The 13,151-nt window shown below is 32.9% G+C and overlaps 2 protein-coding genes and 1 long non-coding RNA gene across 7 annotated transcripts in view; 1 reads left to right on the top strand and 2 right to left on the bottom strand.

Moving 5' to 3' along the window:
- Positions 1 to 760: 760 nt before the first annotated feature.
- LOC111087496 lies at positions 761 to 7,576 on the bottom strand. Of its 2 annotated transcripts, none has more exons than XR_002612167.1 (4): positions 7,562 to 7,576; positions 2,492 to 2,684; positions 1,444 to 1,498; positions 761 to 1,072 (listed from the first exon to the last, which is right to left on the bottom strand). It is a non-coding gene; the product is annotated as an uncharacterized LOC111087496 (long non-coding RNA). The 2 variants fall into 2 exon arrangements; XR_002612168.1 differs by lacking the exon at positions 7,562 to 7,576 and adding an exon at positions 3,458 to 3,472.
- Positions 7,577 to 8,059: 483 nt separating this feature from the next.
- Positions 8,060 to 12,481, bottom strand: LOC106466311. The gene is made up of 2 exons (XM_013926582.2): positions 12,215 to 12,481; positions 8,060 to 11,057 (listed from the first exon to the last, which is right to left on the bottom strand). The coding sequence occupies exons 1-2, from the start codon at positions 12,286 to 12,288 to the stop codon at positions 10,520 to 10,522; spliced, it is 612 nt and encodes a 203-aa protein (XP_013782036.1). The 5' UTR covers positions 12,289 to 12,481; the 3' UTR covers positions 8,060 to 10,519.
- Positions 12,482 to 12,501: 20 nt separating this feature from the next.
- The window catches only part of LOC106466310 (RUS1 family protein C16orf58-like), a 41,243-nt gene continuing 40,593 nt past the window's right edge, over positions 12,502 to 13,151 (top strand). For 2 of the 4 annotated variants that reach the window (XM_022394285.1, XM_013926581.2), the window contains exon 1: positions 12,502 to 12,624. The gene's annotated coding sequence lies outside the window, so the exon portion shown is untranslated. Of the gene's footprint in view, positions 12,625 to 12,666; positions 12,933 to 13,151 lie in introns of those variants that run through there. The other 2 variants (XM_022394283.1, XM_022394284.1) reach the window with 2 other exon arrangements.

Raw genomic sequence — 13,151 nt, 5'->3', positions numbered from 1 at the left:
CGGCTGAAAGGGCGAGCATGGTGGGGGGGATGCGGATTCAAACCCGCAACCCTCAGATGGTGAGTCGAGCGTCTTATTCACCTGGCCATGCCGGTCCGGTTTGTTTAGTAGATGTTTGTCAGTATAAACTGTGTGATTGGAAGTTTGTTAATCTCAGATGTTCTGTAATGGAAGGTTTAATATATTTATTGTCGATAGAATCAATACTGTAGTACAAGTATATTATCATTACTTTTTACCTACTTAGAATATAGTACAAGGTTAATAAAAATTCAGTTGATAAAATATCACATATTAATAGTAGTTTACTTCCCTATACATTTTTATTGGCTATCTTAGGTGTTCCAATATTTGACGGTGGAACAGCCCACCTTCGTCATTTATAGGACTGTCTAAGGCACCTGATCTCATCCGTACAGGACGAAAAGTTTCACTAAAGGAAGCATTCGAGATAGGACTCGCTAATCGGCTTGTTGCATGTGGCACTTGTAAGTTTAGCTGGATCTGTTTGATTTATGTATAATTAAGGGATAACTTGGAAAAACCTCATTGTGCCAGTGTAAACCTGAATGTGTATTTTACTCATGATAGTGATAATAACTTTGATGTGTAAAAAATTAATAAAACGTTGTTTATATAAGCCTAGAGCTTTAAAAAACAACACAGAAACAATATTTGTTGGTTTTAAATTATTTTATTTTATTAATAATATATTTTCAAACAGAGGTAAGTGGTGAATATTTGATTGATTTTTTTACAAATTTTGTAGCATATTAGGACTTCGTCTGACAAATGCAGAGTATAGAAAACAAAATCATTGGACATTTACAACCTTCGGAAAAGCCGTTATTTCAAGATTTGAAAATCAATGGCACAGCTGGCGAAGACTTTGAATCTCTGGAATAGCATCTTTTATTCTCCAAATCACAGGCTGAACCAGGACCACAGCAGAAGGAAGCCCCACCACAGCAGTTGGCGTACTCATATGGACAACAGCCTAAGTGTCCGTTGGGCCGCCAGCAACACGTCTTTCCTGAAGAACAATACTCACCAGCGCCGCAGTAGAGAGAAGCTAAAAGCAGTGTAAAAACGGCATAAGTACTGAAACCACTCTGATCAACATACATGGACAATACACGTTAATATTATTTCACTCTAATAAGCTTAAGTAGCGAACAGGCGTTAATATTACGTAACCAACAAACTTCCAAATAGTGAATAACTTGGAGCACCAACACATGATGAAATACTTGAAGTAACAACATATCTAACACCACAATAACACACGACGTAATAGTTCAAGTGACAACACATCTAACACCACAGTAACACACAATGTAATAGTTGAAGTGACAACACATCTAAAACCACACCAACATATGATGTAATACTTGAATTAACAACATATCTAACACACGATGTAATCATATTTTCGTGACTAACCTCTGGTAACCACCACAACCAGGAGTAAGACTGAAATTCTCAAAGTCATCTTCATCTGAAACAAATTATAGAAGTTTTGATTAATTACTTTAATCTTATAAAGTAACATTCACACCAGATTTCAATCAGTTGTAGATGACATAACTTAAAATATGTCAATTTCACTTTATTATACACTCCCCGTACGCTTCAACAGTATGTTTTCATTCACTCGCCTCAGGTGACATTAGTTGAACAAATATTTTTATTTACCGATAACGGCCCTTTCCATCAGAGGTAAAAAAAAAAATATGGCGCCATTTTAAACAAAAGAACAAGTTTGTTTTATTTTGAGAGCTCTATGCTAAAACTTACTATGTAATCATCAGATTTATTACTGATCGAACATATTTCTATATTAAGAAGTACTATGTAATCTTCAAATGTTTCACTGATCGAAGAAATTTCTATATTAAAAATTACTACGTAATCCTCAGACATATCGAAGAGATTTCTATATTAAAAACTTGCTATGTAATCGTCAGATTTATCATGTGTGTGTGTATGTTTTCTTATAATAAAACCACATCGGGCTGTGTCGACCGGGGTGAATCGAACTCCTGATTTTAGCGTTGTAAATCCGAGGACATACCGCTGTCCCATCAGGGAACACTTATCATGATTAAACAGATTTCTATATTAAAACTCTACTATATAATCCTCAGATTTATCACTGAATGAACAGATTTCTACATTAAAAAGTACTATGTAATCCTCAGACTTATCACTAATCGGACAATTTCTATATTAAAAATGTACTATATAATTCTCAAATTTATCACTGATTGAACAGATTTCGATATTAAAAACGTATATAATCGTCAAATTTGTCACTGATCGAACATATTTCTATATTAAAAACAATTTAATCCTCCGATTTTTAAGTGATTGAACACAATTCTATACTAGAAACTTACTATGTATTCCTCAGTTACACTTTAACTTCAAATTTTATGATTAAACTTTAACTCTCCAATTAAACAAAGTAAAGTTTTATACAGACACTTACCTTTTAATAAGACTTTTGTGACTTTCTGTTGACCGTGATAATACAACCACGAATCTAGGAACGAGTTTTTATAGAATATGGAGATACTGTTATGTATAACAGGTGCATTCAAGGTCTAGGTTTTTTAAGTGTTTCACATGACAGTTCTTTCTACAAGAACATCAGCTGTAATGTTCTCAAGTTATCGACTTAGCTGTGTGAGAAAAAAAGTTCGAAAATAATATTAAAACATGTGCTTCAGTAAGACGGCCAGACACTTGTATACGCTAATAACTGATGTAGGATGAAAAAACTATCATATATTTGTCTTTTTTTTAATAATTCCAACACACGGTAAACTATGGCCTTGTAACCTGATAAAATTCCATATATCTACATGTTTTTAAACAGTTTCAACACTGTGATAAAAAAAATCCACACATTTGTTTTTTTTTGTAATAGTTTCAACACCATAGTAAATTATTTAACTCGCGAAATTTTCCGAAGTTTCTAAATATAAAATAATCTCACATTATTCTCGCCCTCTTTTTGACTTGGTGACCAGTTTTCGAACCTTAATTTGAAAAAAAAAATAATAAAAAATACGACATTATTTTATGTAAACAATACGTCCCCAGTGGCCCAGCTGTTAGTTTGAAGGGGGGTATAACGTTAATAATTTTGTTTCTATACTCATGGTGGGTTTAACACAGATAGTCCATTATGTAGTTCCGCCCTAAGACGACAAACAAACGTCTTGATTACCATAATTTGACGTAACTGCGAAATCTGTTTTACTTTTTGACCAATTTTACGTCAGGGTGGCCACATATTTTCAACTTTTTTTTTCCCCCGTGACTATTAAAATAAAATTCCAGATTTTCTGTATCTGCGCGCATACGAGACGCTGATGTTTCATCTTTTTTTCCTAAGTTTTCCTAATACCGCCTGTTTACCTTGTACATAAAAACTTCAGAACAAACTTACTTCAGGCTTTGGTAATACAGAAAAAATACGATTCAACAACGGAATTAACTTCATCAGCAGATAAAATAACACAGAGTATCTGACCAACATTATATACCAGTAACTGGTATATAGCTAAGCAACGTGGTTTATGCGCGTGTGCATGTTCCCCGCCTTTCTTTTCAACCCATTTTCAAATCTCTTGGTTTTCAAGGTTTGTCCAGGTTCATGTACTTTATTCAAACTTTCTTTTTCAATGCTATAATTTTTTAGATCTTAGTCTCATGCGCTCTCTAACTAATTTATAAATTAAAACATTGAAAATATAGCTTACGACACTATGTATAAGTTGTTTATATAAAACGCCCTCTTTTATTTAAAGAAATAAAAAATGTTTGATCGTTTTTGTGATTTTATTTGTTGTTAAAACTTTATGTAAATTGAACTTTTTCCGACCACCAGTTTGTTTTCGTATATTCGAGCAAAGCTTATTTGTAAAATTTTGTGCAGAGCTATCGGCTTTAATATAATTTAGAAGTGATAGGCTAGTGAAAAGGACTGATAAACACCACCCACCACAAGCTCTTGGGTTATTTTAATCAAATAGTAGGACTGACCGTCGTTATACTTTTATAGTAAAGTTTTTTGATTACCCATTCAAGCCGTCTCCAAACTTCTATTTTCTGAAAAGTGGGATCCTCGTCATCAAATTTAATCTTTTTATTTACTGCAACACCAAAGAAGCTAGTACCAAGCATTTGCCAGTTAATATCCCTGGGGTTTTATATTCCTCGTATTTGCTTGTACAACGTTCTTAATCCCCTAATACACTTTTGACCAGAATAAATGCATGCAAAGAAAAAAAAGAACTGAAGACAAAAATCGTATTTTTCACTTTCGCCTGTACAAGCAACGTAAACAATGCCTTAGCCTAGCAATTGAATAACTAATTTTCAATCTAATAGTTGAGTTATACTTAAGAACCATATTCTATAGCATCTTTATTCTGTATAGCGAAAACATATATATCAAGCGTAATTATTCACATTTTAAAAATCGGACAAATGTTTGTGCCTTTTTTCGAGTACCGATTAGTAAAATAAAAATAAGAAAAAAACAAAAAACGAGAAGCTGTAAGATTATAGTATCCCCTATCTTGGTAAAAAAATATTAATTCTATTCAACATAAATTTCGCGACTCAATTTGATATTTTACGTTTCAGCGCCAGCCTTATGGCGAAGTTTATTGTTTTTATTAAATATAATTTATGTATGACAAAACAATAACACTATTGATGCAACAGTACAGATGATGATGAAAACATATTGTTGTTTATTCCTCTGTTCTGAATGCAATAATATCAAATTGATACAACAGTACAGAGGATGATGAAAACATGTTGTTTATTCCTCTGTTCTGAATGAAATAATATTAAATTGATGCAACAGTACATACGATAGTGAGAACAATTTTGTGGTTTATTCCTTTGTTCTTAATGAACAAATAATAAACAACACAAAATATATATGAAATTAATGTAACAATACAGATGATAAGAACAATACGTTGTTTCTTTGTTCTTAATGAGCAAATAAAAAATTTATGCAATTGTACAGACAATGATGATAACAATATTGTTGTTTATTCTTCTGTTCTGAATGAAATAATCTTAAATTGATGCAACAGTACAGACGATAATAACAATTTTGTGTTGTTTATTCCTTTGTTTTTAAGTAAACAATAATGAATTGATGCAACAGTACAAACAATGATGAGAACAATTTTGTTGTATATTCCTCTGTTCTTAATTAAATAATATCAAATTAATGTAGTAATACAGATGATAATAACAATATTGTTGTTTATTCCTTTGTTCTTAATGAACAAATAATATAACGATGCAACAGTACAGATTATCATAACAGTATTGTGTTGTTTATTCTTAAGGAAACAATAGTAAATTGATGCAACAGTATAGATGATGATGAGAACAATAGTTTCTTGTTCTTAATCAAATAATACTAAATTGATGCAACAGTATAGATGATAACAGTATTGTTGTTTATTCCTCTGTTTTTAAATAATACTAAATTGATGCAACAGTACAGATGATGATGAGAACAATATTGTGTTACTTATTCCTCTGTTCTTACTGTAAAGATCAAAATATCTGGAGCACTACTTCACTCTTTGTTTCTGAAACAGGGGAGAACAAGGTTGTGGAAAACAAACTAGTTGGTTTTAAACTTACAGATTTTACATAGTTCTAACTTGAAGTTCTCTTTATCATGTTTGGTGTTCATTGAAAGTCATTTGTTTCAAATAATGTATGTTGTAAATCTACAAGTAAAGGGATTGTAGGAATTACAAACCAATGTGTTAAAAAGTCACAATCTTAAAATAAACATTGTAACTGTGACTTATTACAATTACTGTAAACAGTGAAGAAAGAACCATAATCTTTTTGTCTGAAATAAGCAATAGTTTCATGATTAACCTTCAACATCTAGTTTCTACTCTCTTCAATGTCATCTAAGGTGTCCTTGTTGTTGCATGCACCATTACAGTGGTAATCATCACTGCAAGGCGTGTTATTGGAACATTAATGACTATAGAAATTTCCAGAACATCCATAAAAAATGAGCAGCAGAACTGACTCAGGATCAAGGGCTTGGTCTGTCCAATATAGTGTCGGTTCTTTATTCTTGAGTTCCCAGCCATGCTTTACTGGACTTTGGAAGTGGAAGATGGCTTGTCTTAACCAATGCACATATAAAACACAGATGATAAATTCTGACTACTACTATTACATTACAATAAGAGGGTAAAAATGCATGGGATATTCATCTACCACATGTGTAAAGATTTAATTGTGTAACATAATTGTAGACTTTGAACAACATGGGGCACTTGGTTTGGTCTTTTTCTTTCTTATAGCAAAGCCACATCAGGCTATATGCTTCAGAGGTGTTTGGTTTTATTTATTTTGAATTTCAAAAAAAGCTATATGAGAGCTATCTGCATTAGCCATCACTAATTTAGTAGTGATTGACTAGAGGGAAAGTAAATAGTCAACACCACCCACCACCAACACTGGGGCTACTCATTTACAAATGAATAGTGGGTCTGACCATCATATTATAAACACCCCCACAGCTGAAAGGGTGAGCATGTTTGGTGTGATAGGGATTCAAACCTGAAACCCCAGATTGTGAGTTGATTGCCCTAACCAGCAGGCCATGCCAGGCCAGACAGAAGGAGCTAACAGTGTAAGTCTCTGTAGAAAGCTGCTCAAAATTTTGAAAATGTAATTTCAATGGCAAGAGAAACATCTGTTTTTGTTGTTGTTTTGTTCTTTTTACACCAGATCTAATTCTGAGCAAAAACTACAATAAATAAACAATTCTAAACTTCAACTTGAAACATGTTTTGGATTCAATCTCCCAAAAAATATAAAATCCAAAATATAATCCTTCTGAAGGTTCTGCTTAAATCTGAACCAAAAATCCATATTACTAGTAATTAGCAATAGTTCTACAAAGTGCCAAGCTGCATATTAGAGGGTTCAAGATTTACTCATCTTGATGTTGCACATGCTTTGCCCTTTCAGCTGTGACGCTCAGTTATCTTTATTGGTTCAAATCTCTGTGATGGCAGGTGCTGCTGACTGGTTTCTTTCTTTAAGTCTATAGTTCAATATTATAGATGGCTAAACCCTAACCTTTGGCCCATTGTTGCATAAGGTGCTGTTCAGATTGAAAATAACAATACAAAGGATGAACAACATGTACAAAAAAGGATTTATATTCATGGCAAAGGAACTTAGGCTATCTAATTCTGAACAATTTACTAGAAGGATGGCAGTCAGTCAGTCAGCAACACCTTACCAACAATGCTGAGGGACTGACTGTCACTTATATTATGCACCCACAGTTTAAACTAGTTTGTTATCATGCTGATTTTAACATGGCTCACCAGCTGCAGAATTTAGAGATCTACCAAAGTGCTAACCCATGCCCAAAAGAAACATTCATTACTCAAAAATGAAAGTCAGCTGATGTAGAAGAAACCAAACAGTTTTAATTTCTGTTTATGTCTAAAGGGTTGAGATTATGCATACCTACCAATTACCTTACACGTAATGCATGTGCAGGAAGACAGTACTTGCTGGTAGACATCAGTCAGTTTTCAGTCAAGAGGCATATAACCCGAGTTGAATCTCCAAAGAAAAAGAGATTGAGATATCTAGATTTCAAATCTGCTAAAAACACTTAAATAAGACATATAGTTTTTGATACAAATGAACTTGACAAAAAAAGTATAGAGATGAAATACAGAGATTGTAACACAGTTCAATGTCTGATAAAAAAAAAAAGCATTGAGATATCTAGATTGTAACACAATCGAAGCTGATAATAACATAGTACCAAGATACTTAGATTGTGACACATTTCAATGTCTGCACATTTCACTGAAAATTAATTTAGGCCTACTTTAATATAATCTGTTTGCTAATCAAATTTCCATGCTTCAAATAAACTTTGGTAACATTAATTTGTTACTTCCATCACTTCACTCTGTAACATAAATATTTATATATATATTGCAATTAAAGATCCACATTACCATATTATAATAACTTTATTGTGAAATACCTGGTTTGTTACATATATTTTCTGATTCACAATAACCTTTCCATATTAAGACTGCAGCTTGGGAAAATTTTATGTAAGTAATAGAATATTTGAGAAATAGTTTTGTTAACAGCACAAAAATTTTATTCAGATGTAGGATAGCCTGAATCTTTAGAAGATCTTAAAGCTATGAAACTAATATTGGTTATGGTCTAGAACAAAGGTGTGTTTTACTAACCTAGATAACAGGGCTTAAAGTCCAGAGGGTGGAACAACATGTCACACTGGTCCTTAGTTTCCACAACTGCCAAGCTACTAGATCTTTAGTGTGGAGTGTGAGAAATAACATATCAACCTGGTCTCTGTACATTCCACTACTACTGACCTAGCATGGTTTTCTGCTGGATGGAGGGGTAGAAAATGTCACCTTGGTTCTTACTTTTACAACTGAGCTTCTGTGGGTTTAGTCCATGCAGAGTCAACATATCATCCTAGTCCTTATTTTTTACAGCTGAGCTACTTCAGGCATCCATTCAGGAGAAGATCACAAAATGCTACCACTCCAGAGATCGCAGTTTCACAAACCACGCTGGGTTCAATACTACATCGCCCTGCACCATTACAAATTTGCAGCCGAAAATTCCAAAAAACTACCCTAGAACTTTATCCTTCAACAGTCATTTGAATTTATTCTACAGAATAAAGCAAATACATCCATCAAAACTTCCAAGACAAGACTAATACATAGGGGAGGGATTATTTTTCAATCCCTTTCAATCAATGACTTATATTACCTCTGTTCACCATGGAACTCAGTTCCTCCAGTGATATGCCAAGGACCAAAAAGCAATACCAAACTTTACTCTATTTTCCTTAGGAGCGTGGATACTTCAATCGCAACTGAGGACACCCACCAAGCCCTAGAAGACTCAACAAAATCCAAAATTAAAGCAGTACACAGGATCCAATCCAGAAAATCAGGCCAGCTAGCAAATTTCCTGAAAGTAACCACCTCTTCCAAGAAAACTGCAGATCATATTCTAACTCATGGATATTTTTTCTATTTTTTACATTTCAGATCCAAAAGACTCTACAGACGAACAGCACAAGACCACTTCTCTTCCAACACACCAGCAAGCAGGCAATCCACCAATCAATACTCTCTCAAACACCAAGACCAAGTACAAGCATACCAATAAAACCAGCCAGCCAGTCATGATAAACCAGAACATCCAAATAACAATTGAAGAAACCACACCAGTCCATGACCAAGAAACTCAAACAGAACCAGTTGAAGTCTCAAAAATAAAAAATATAACAGAAACCCCCAAGAAAAAAGAACCAAAAGACACATTTCCAGCTGAAAAAAATAAGAAAACTATTCAGACTGACCCACCAATGATCCAGATACCAGAAACAGCTTCAAGACTGTGCCAGTCAGCACAATGAACATATGCTTCCGCCTTCCTTCATACTGAAGAACAATGTTCTAACTCCACAGACTTCTACCCACCAGACTATGACACAAGCGAACAAGATTTTCAAGTTTTAGTTTCATAATCCTCATTAACTTAGCAAGATCTATTTACATCCACATGCATTTTCACTAATCATTCTTCTCCCCATTTCTAGGCATCTGTCATAACCTCTACAATCATATCAATGGTCCTCCAATGTTTATCGTAATCATTTAGGCAAGTAAACCAAAAAGAAATATATGTGTATGTATGTATACATAAATATATATATATTTCGATTTTGCATACTTTTAATGCTGGTTTCATAAAAATGTTTTGCGAGTGGGGTAAAGGGGGATACTACTATCCCTGAACACTCCAGTTGATGAAAATTTCTTTCCTTTTAAGACTAAACACCTCCTACAAATAAAATTAAAAAAAAAGCAATTTCAGGTTTAGTCCATCAGGAGGCAACATATTACCCTAGTTATTATTTTGTATAGCTGAGCTACTACAGGTTTAGTCTGGGGAGCAACACATCATCCTAAGTCCTTAATTTCCACAAACAAAACAATCTGTTAATTTTCTCTATATGTTTTTTTGTCTACTTTATGTTACTTATTTTCTAAATAAATGTCAGCACAATAAACAGGAAAATGATACAGTACACTTTTCTGTGAAATGCTACATTTGAATACACTTTAGGATGTCTTAACAACAGATACTGATGAACACAGAAATTATTGTAAAACAGCAAACGTTCTTGCTCTTCTCTTGTGCCTCTGGAACTTGTTTTTTTGTTAATATATCACATTAAGTATGTCAACTGTAACTTATACCATTAATTCCACTTCTTACCCTAAAATAACTCAGGACAAGAGAACAAAGCAAACTTAACCACTTGGATGAAGAATGATAATATAAAAAATCATATACATTCATATATAATTTCAATTGTTCTCAGTTTTAACATATATTGGTGGTTTTCATACTATTTGTTTTGACTAAGAATTTCTGTCTGTGATTTGTCTAAGTTTTTTTGTTTGTAATAACTTTTAATGATTTTCTTAGAGGGTAAAATTCCTTGAGAAAGTCCTGGCCGTTTTTTCTTTTTTCCCACGTCACTCTTAGAACCAGCTTCATCCAAACTATCTTGAAGTGTATAATCTCCTTGTTCTTGAGCTGTAGTGACCTCAGGCCTGTTGCTTGTAGGGATGTCACTGTCATGAGCAAACTTGCACTTGTGGCCAAAACGACATCGACCTTTCCGATAATTCCAGCATATCTGCCGGCCATTTAGGACTGTCATTTGGTTTGTGGGAGTTGTCATCTTAACATGCTTTTCAAGAAGGGAGTTTTGAATAATTTCAGCTGCTCGAAATGGATTAGCAAATACAGAACCTGATGATGATCCTGAGGGATGTAACACTGTACTGTTGATTTGGTCATCAAACACTGGTTTGGGTAATTTGTCCTTTTCCATTTTATCTTCTTCTTCCACTGTTTCTTTGTCATCTGTTCCTTTTGAGCTACAAAGTAAAGAAATATAATATTATTTATAAAAGAAACGTTTCTAAAAATCTAATTACTATATCTGACCAATTTTCAAGCTTTCATATATAGAATGTAAATAATAATAATAAAATCTTGCACAATGATATCAATAATTTCATTTTAACTACTCACTTCGTACATACGTTGGCAAGTATGTAAGAGCTATCTTCAATCAGTCGAGATAATTTTTTTATTATTAGGGCCTCCCTCTATCTCTCCACAAACTGCATGTCTAATTTACCAACAATATTGTAAAAACAGTGACTGACTCTCTCCTGTAACTTTTTTTATATTTGTGGGATTTAAGATCAAAATGTGAGGAGGCAAATAAAAAAGAAAAAAGCCTAACTTAATTATTTTGAATGTCATGTTAAGTTTTCTGTTCTGCTTCTACATTGGAGAAAAAGAATAGATTTTTTTTCACTACAACTACAAGTACAAACAAAAATGGCATACTTGCTTTTAACCTCACAGTTCTCATCCTTCAGTCTTCATGGCCATTATCAATGTAGAAGACCAAAATATCCTAAGTTTAAATCAGTTGTTCACAAACTTTTTACACTGACAGACAATACCCTAACCCACTTACCTTGGTTTGTGCAACCTTGCTGCCACATGCAATATTTTGTCAAAGGTTTTTTATATTATTAATTATTCTTCGTTTGGTGAAACTCTCGCGACACCCCTAGCAATTTGCTGTGACACACAGTTTGGATACCACTGGTCTAAATTAATTTTACATTATGTTCAGCACAGTGAGGATGAGAATTTGTTAAACTTTAAAGATTTGTGATGTTCTCAAGACTGCTAATCTCAGTTGACCTTAAATAAACAAAACTCGGATTCTAATACTGTCAGTGTCAGGTTGTCCAGCTTAACAACAAAATAATAATTTGAAAGCTAACAGTATTACTATTAGTAATATACTGCAAGTGTAACATTAACAGAGATGTTTCAATACTGGCTTAGCTTAGTTTAGCCTAGCCTGGGCTGATTTTCGAATTTCTAATTTACTGTTTTGTATTTAATATACACTACAACTAATTGAGCCATTTTTAAGATTCGTGAAAAACAAAATTGTATGAATGAAATGAAAAAAGGGCATACTTTCCATAAACACATATAAATTTACCTCGATTCTCTAATATGTTCATTTTCGCTTTCTGAACTAGCGCTATCATAATCAGGTACTAATGACGACGCCATGCCTTTAAAAACATTATTTTCGAAAATGAAATATGATTTCTTCCTAAAATCCTAAATAATTAGTTTCCTTGCAATAAATTAAAACGAGTTTGTTAATCTACCCAATTTTTATTGTTAATAGGTTAACAATAATTTCTTAAGCATACCGTAAAATTTGAGTAAATTATTTATTTTATTCCACCTTTTACTAGTGCTCATTGCCACTAGGCGGCTATTTGTAAACGTAATAACAAAACGTGCTAAAATTAACATTTAAATGTAAAGTTTGAACTTTGATTACTGAAATATTAATACTAAATACTGCTACCAATGCGACCCTTTGGATCGATATTCTGAGTAATGAAGTTATTGTGAAATATAAGTATAAATACTAATAACTATGCGATTGTGTTATTGGAGATTGAAAAATTGATATTAGAACTCTGACTGTTTGAGTTTTAGCCTAGACAGAAGCTGCCGAGCTTCTAAATACAAGTTATAACTAAACTAAAGTCAAACTGTGTCAAAATCAAATTCAAAGTACATTTATAAATTTCGTAAGAATACCCTGAGTATGACTCAAATTTGTTTGGCATAACGTTTAAATTTGTAAAAAAAATTGAATACTACAATGGGATTAACAGCTTTTAAACAATTTAAGTAAGGTACTATATAAAATTATTATTCATTAAGTAATAATATTCTATTTCTAATTTACATTTTAAGCCAGTATAGCAATTACTAGTATTAGTATTACTATTAGTGAAAACTATTTATGCAACTTGAAATTCAAGTTGAATTAATTAGAATGTAACCATCTAACAATGACTAACATCAATAATGGCTGGAGACGGCTTAAATGGGTAATAAAGAAAAACTTTAAT

Source organism: Limulus polyphemus, unplaced genomic scaffold (genome assembly GCF_000517525.1).
Source record: "Limulus polyphemus unplaced genomic scaffold, Limulus_polyphemus-2.1.2 Scaffold2218, whole genome shotgun sequence".
NCBI lineage: Eukaryota > Metazoa > Arthropoda > Merostomata > Xiphosura > Limulidae > Limulus > Limulus polyphemus.
Note: the sequence above shows the minus strand (reverse complement) of the source record. Positions and strands in the feature narration are given on the sequence as shown.

Excerpts from the sequence above, each read along its gene's own strand:
- LOC106466311 (XM_013926582.2), bottom strand. The coding sequence starts at position 12,288 with ATGGCGTCGTCATTAGTACCTGATTATGATAGCGCTAGTTCAGAAAGC. Across the intron at positions 11,058-12,214 it reads GAACATATTAGAGAATCGAG|CTCAAAAGGAACAGATGACA; the intron begins GTAAATTTATAT and ends TTTACTTTGTAG.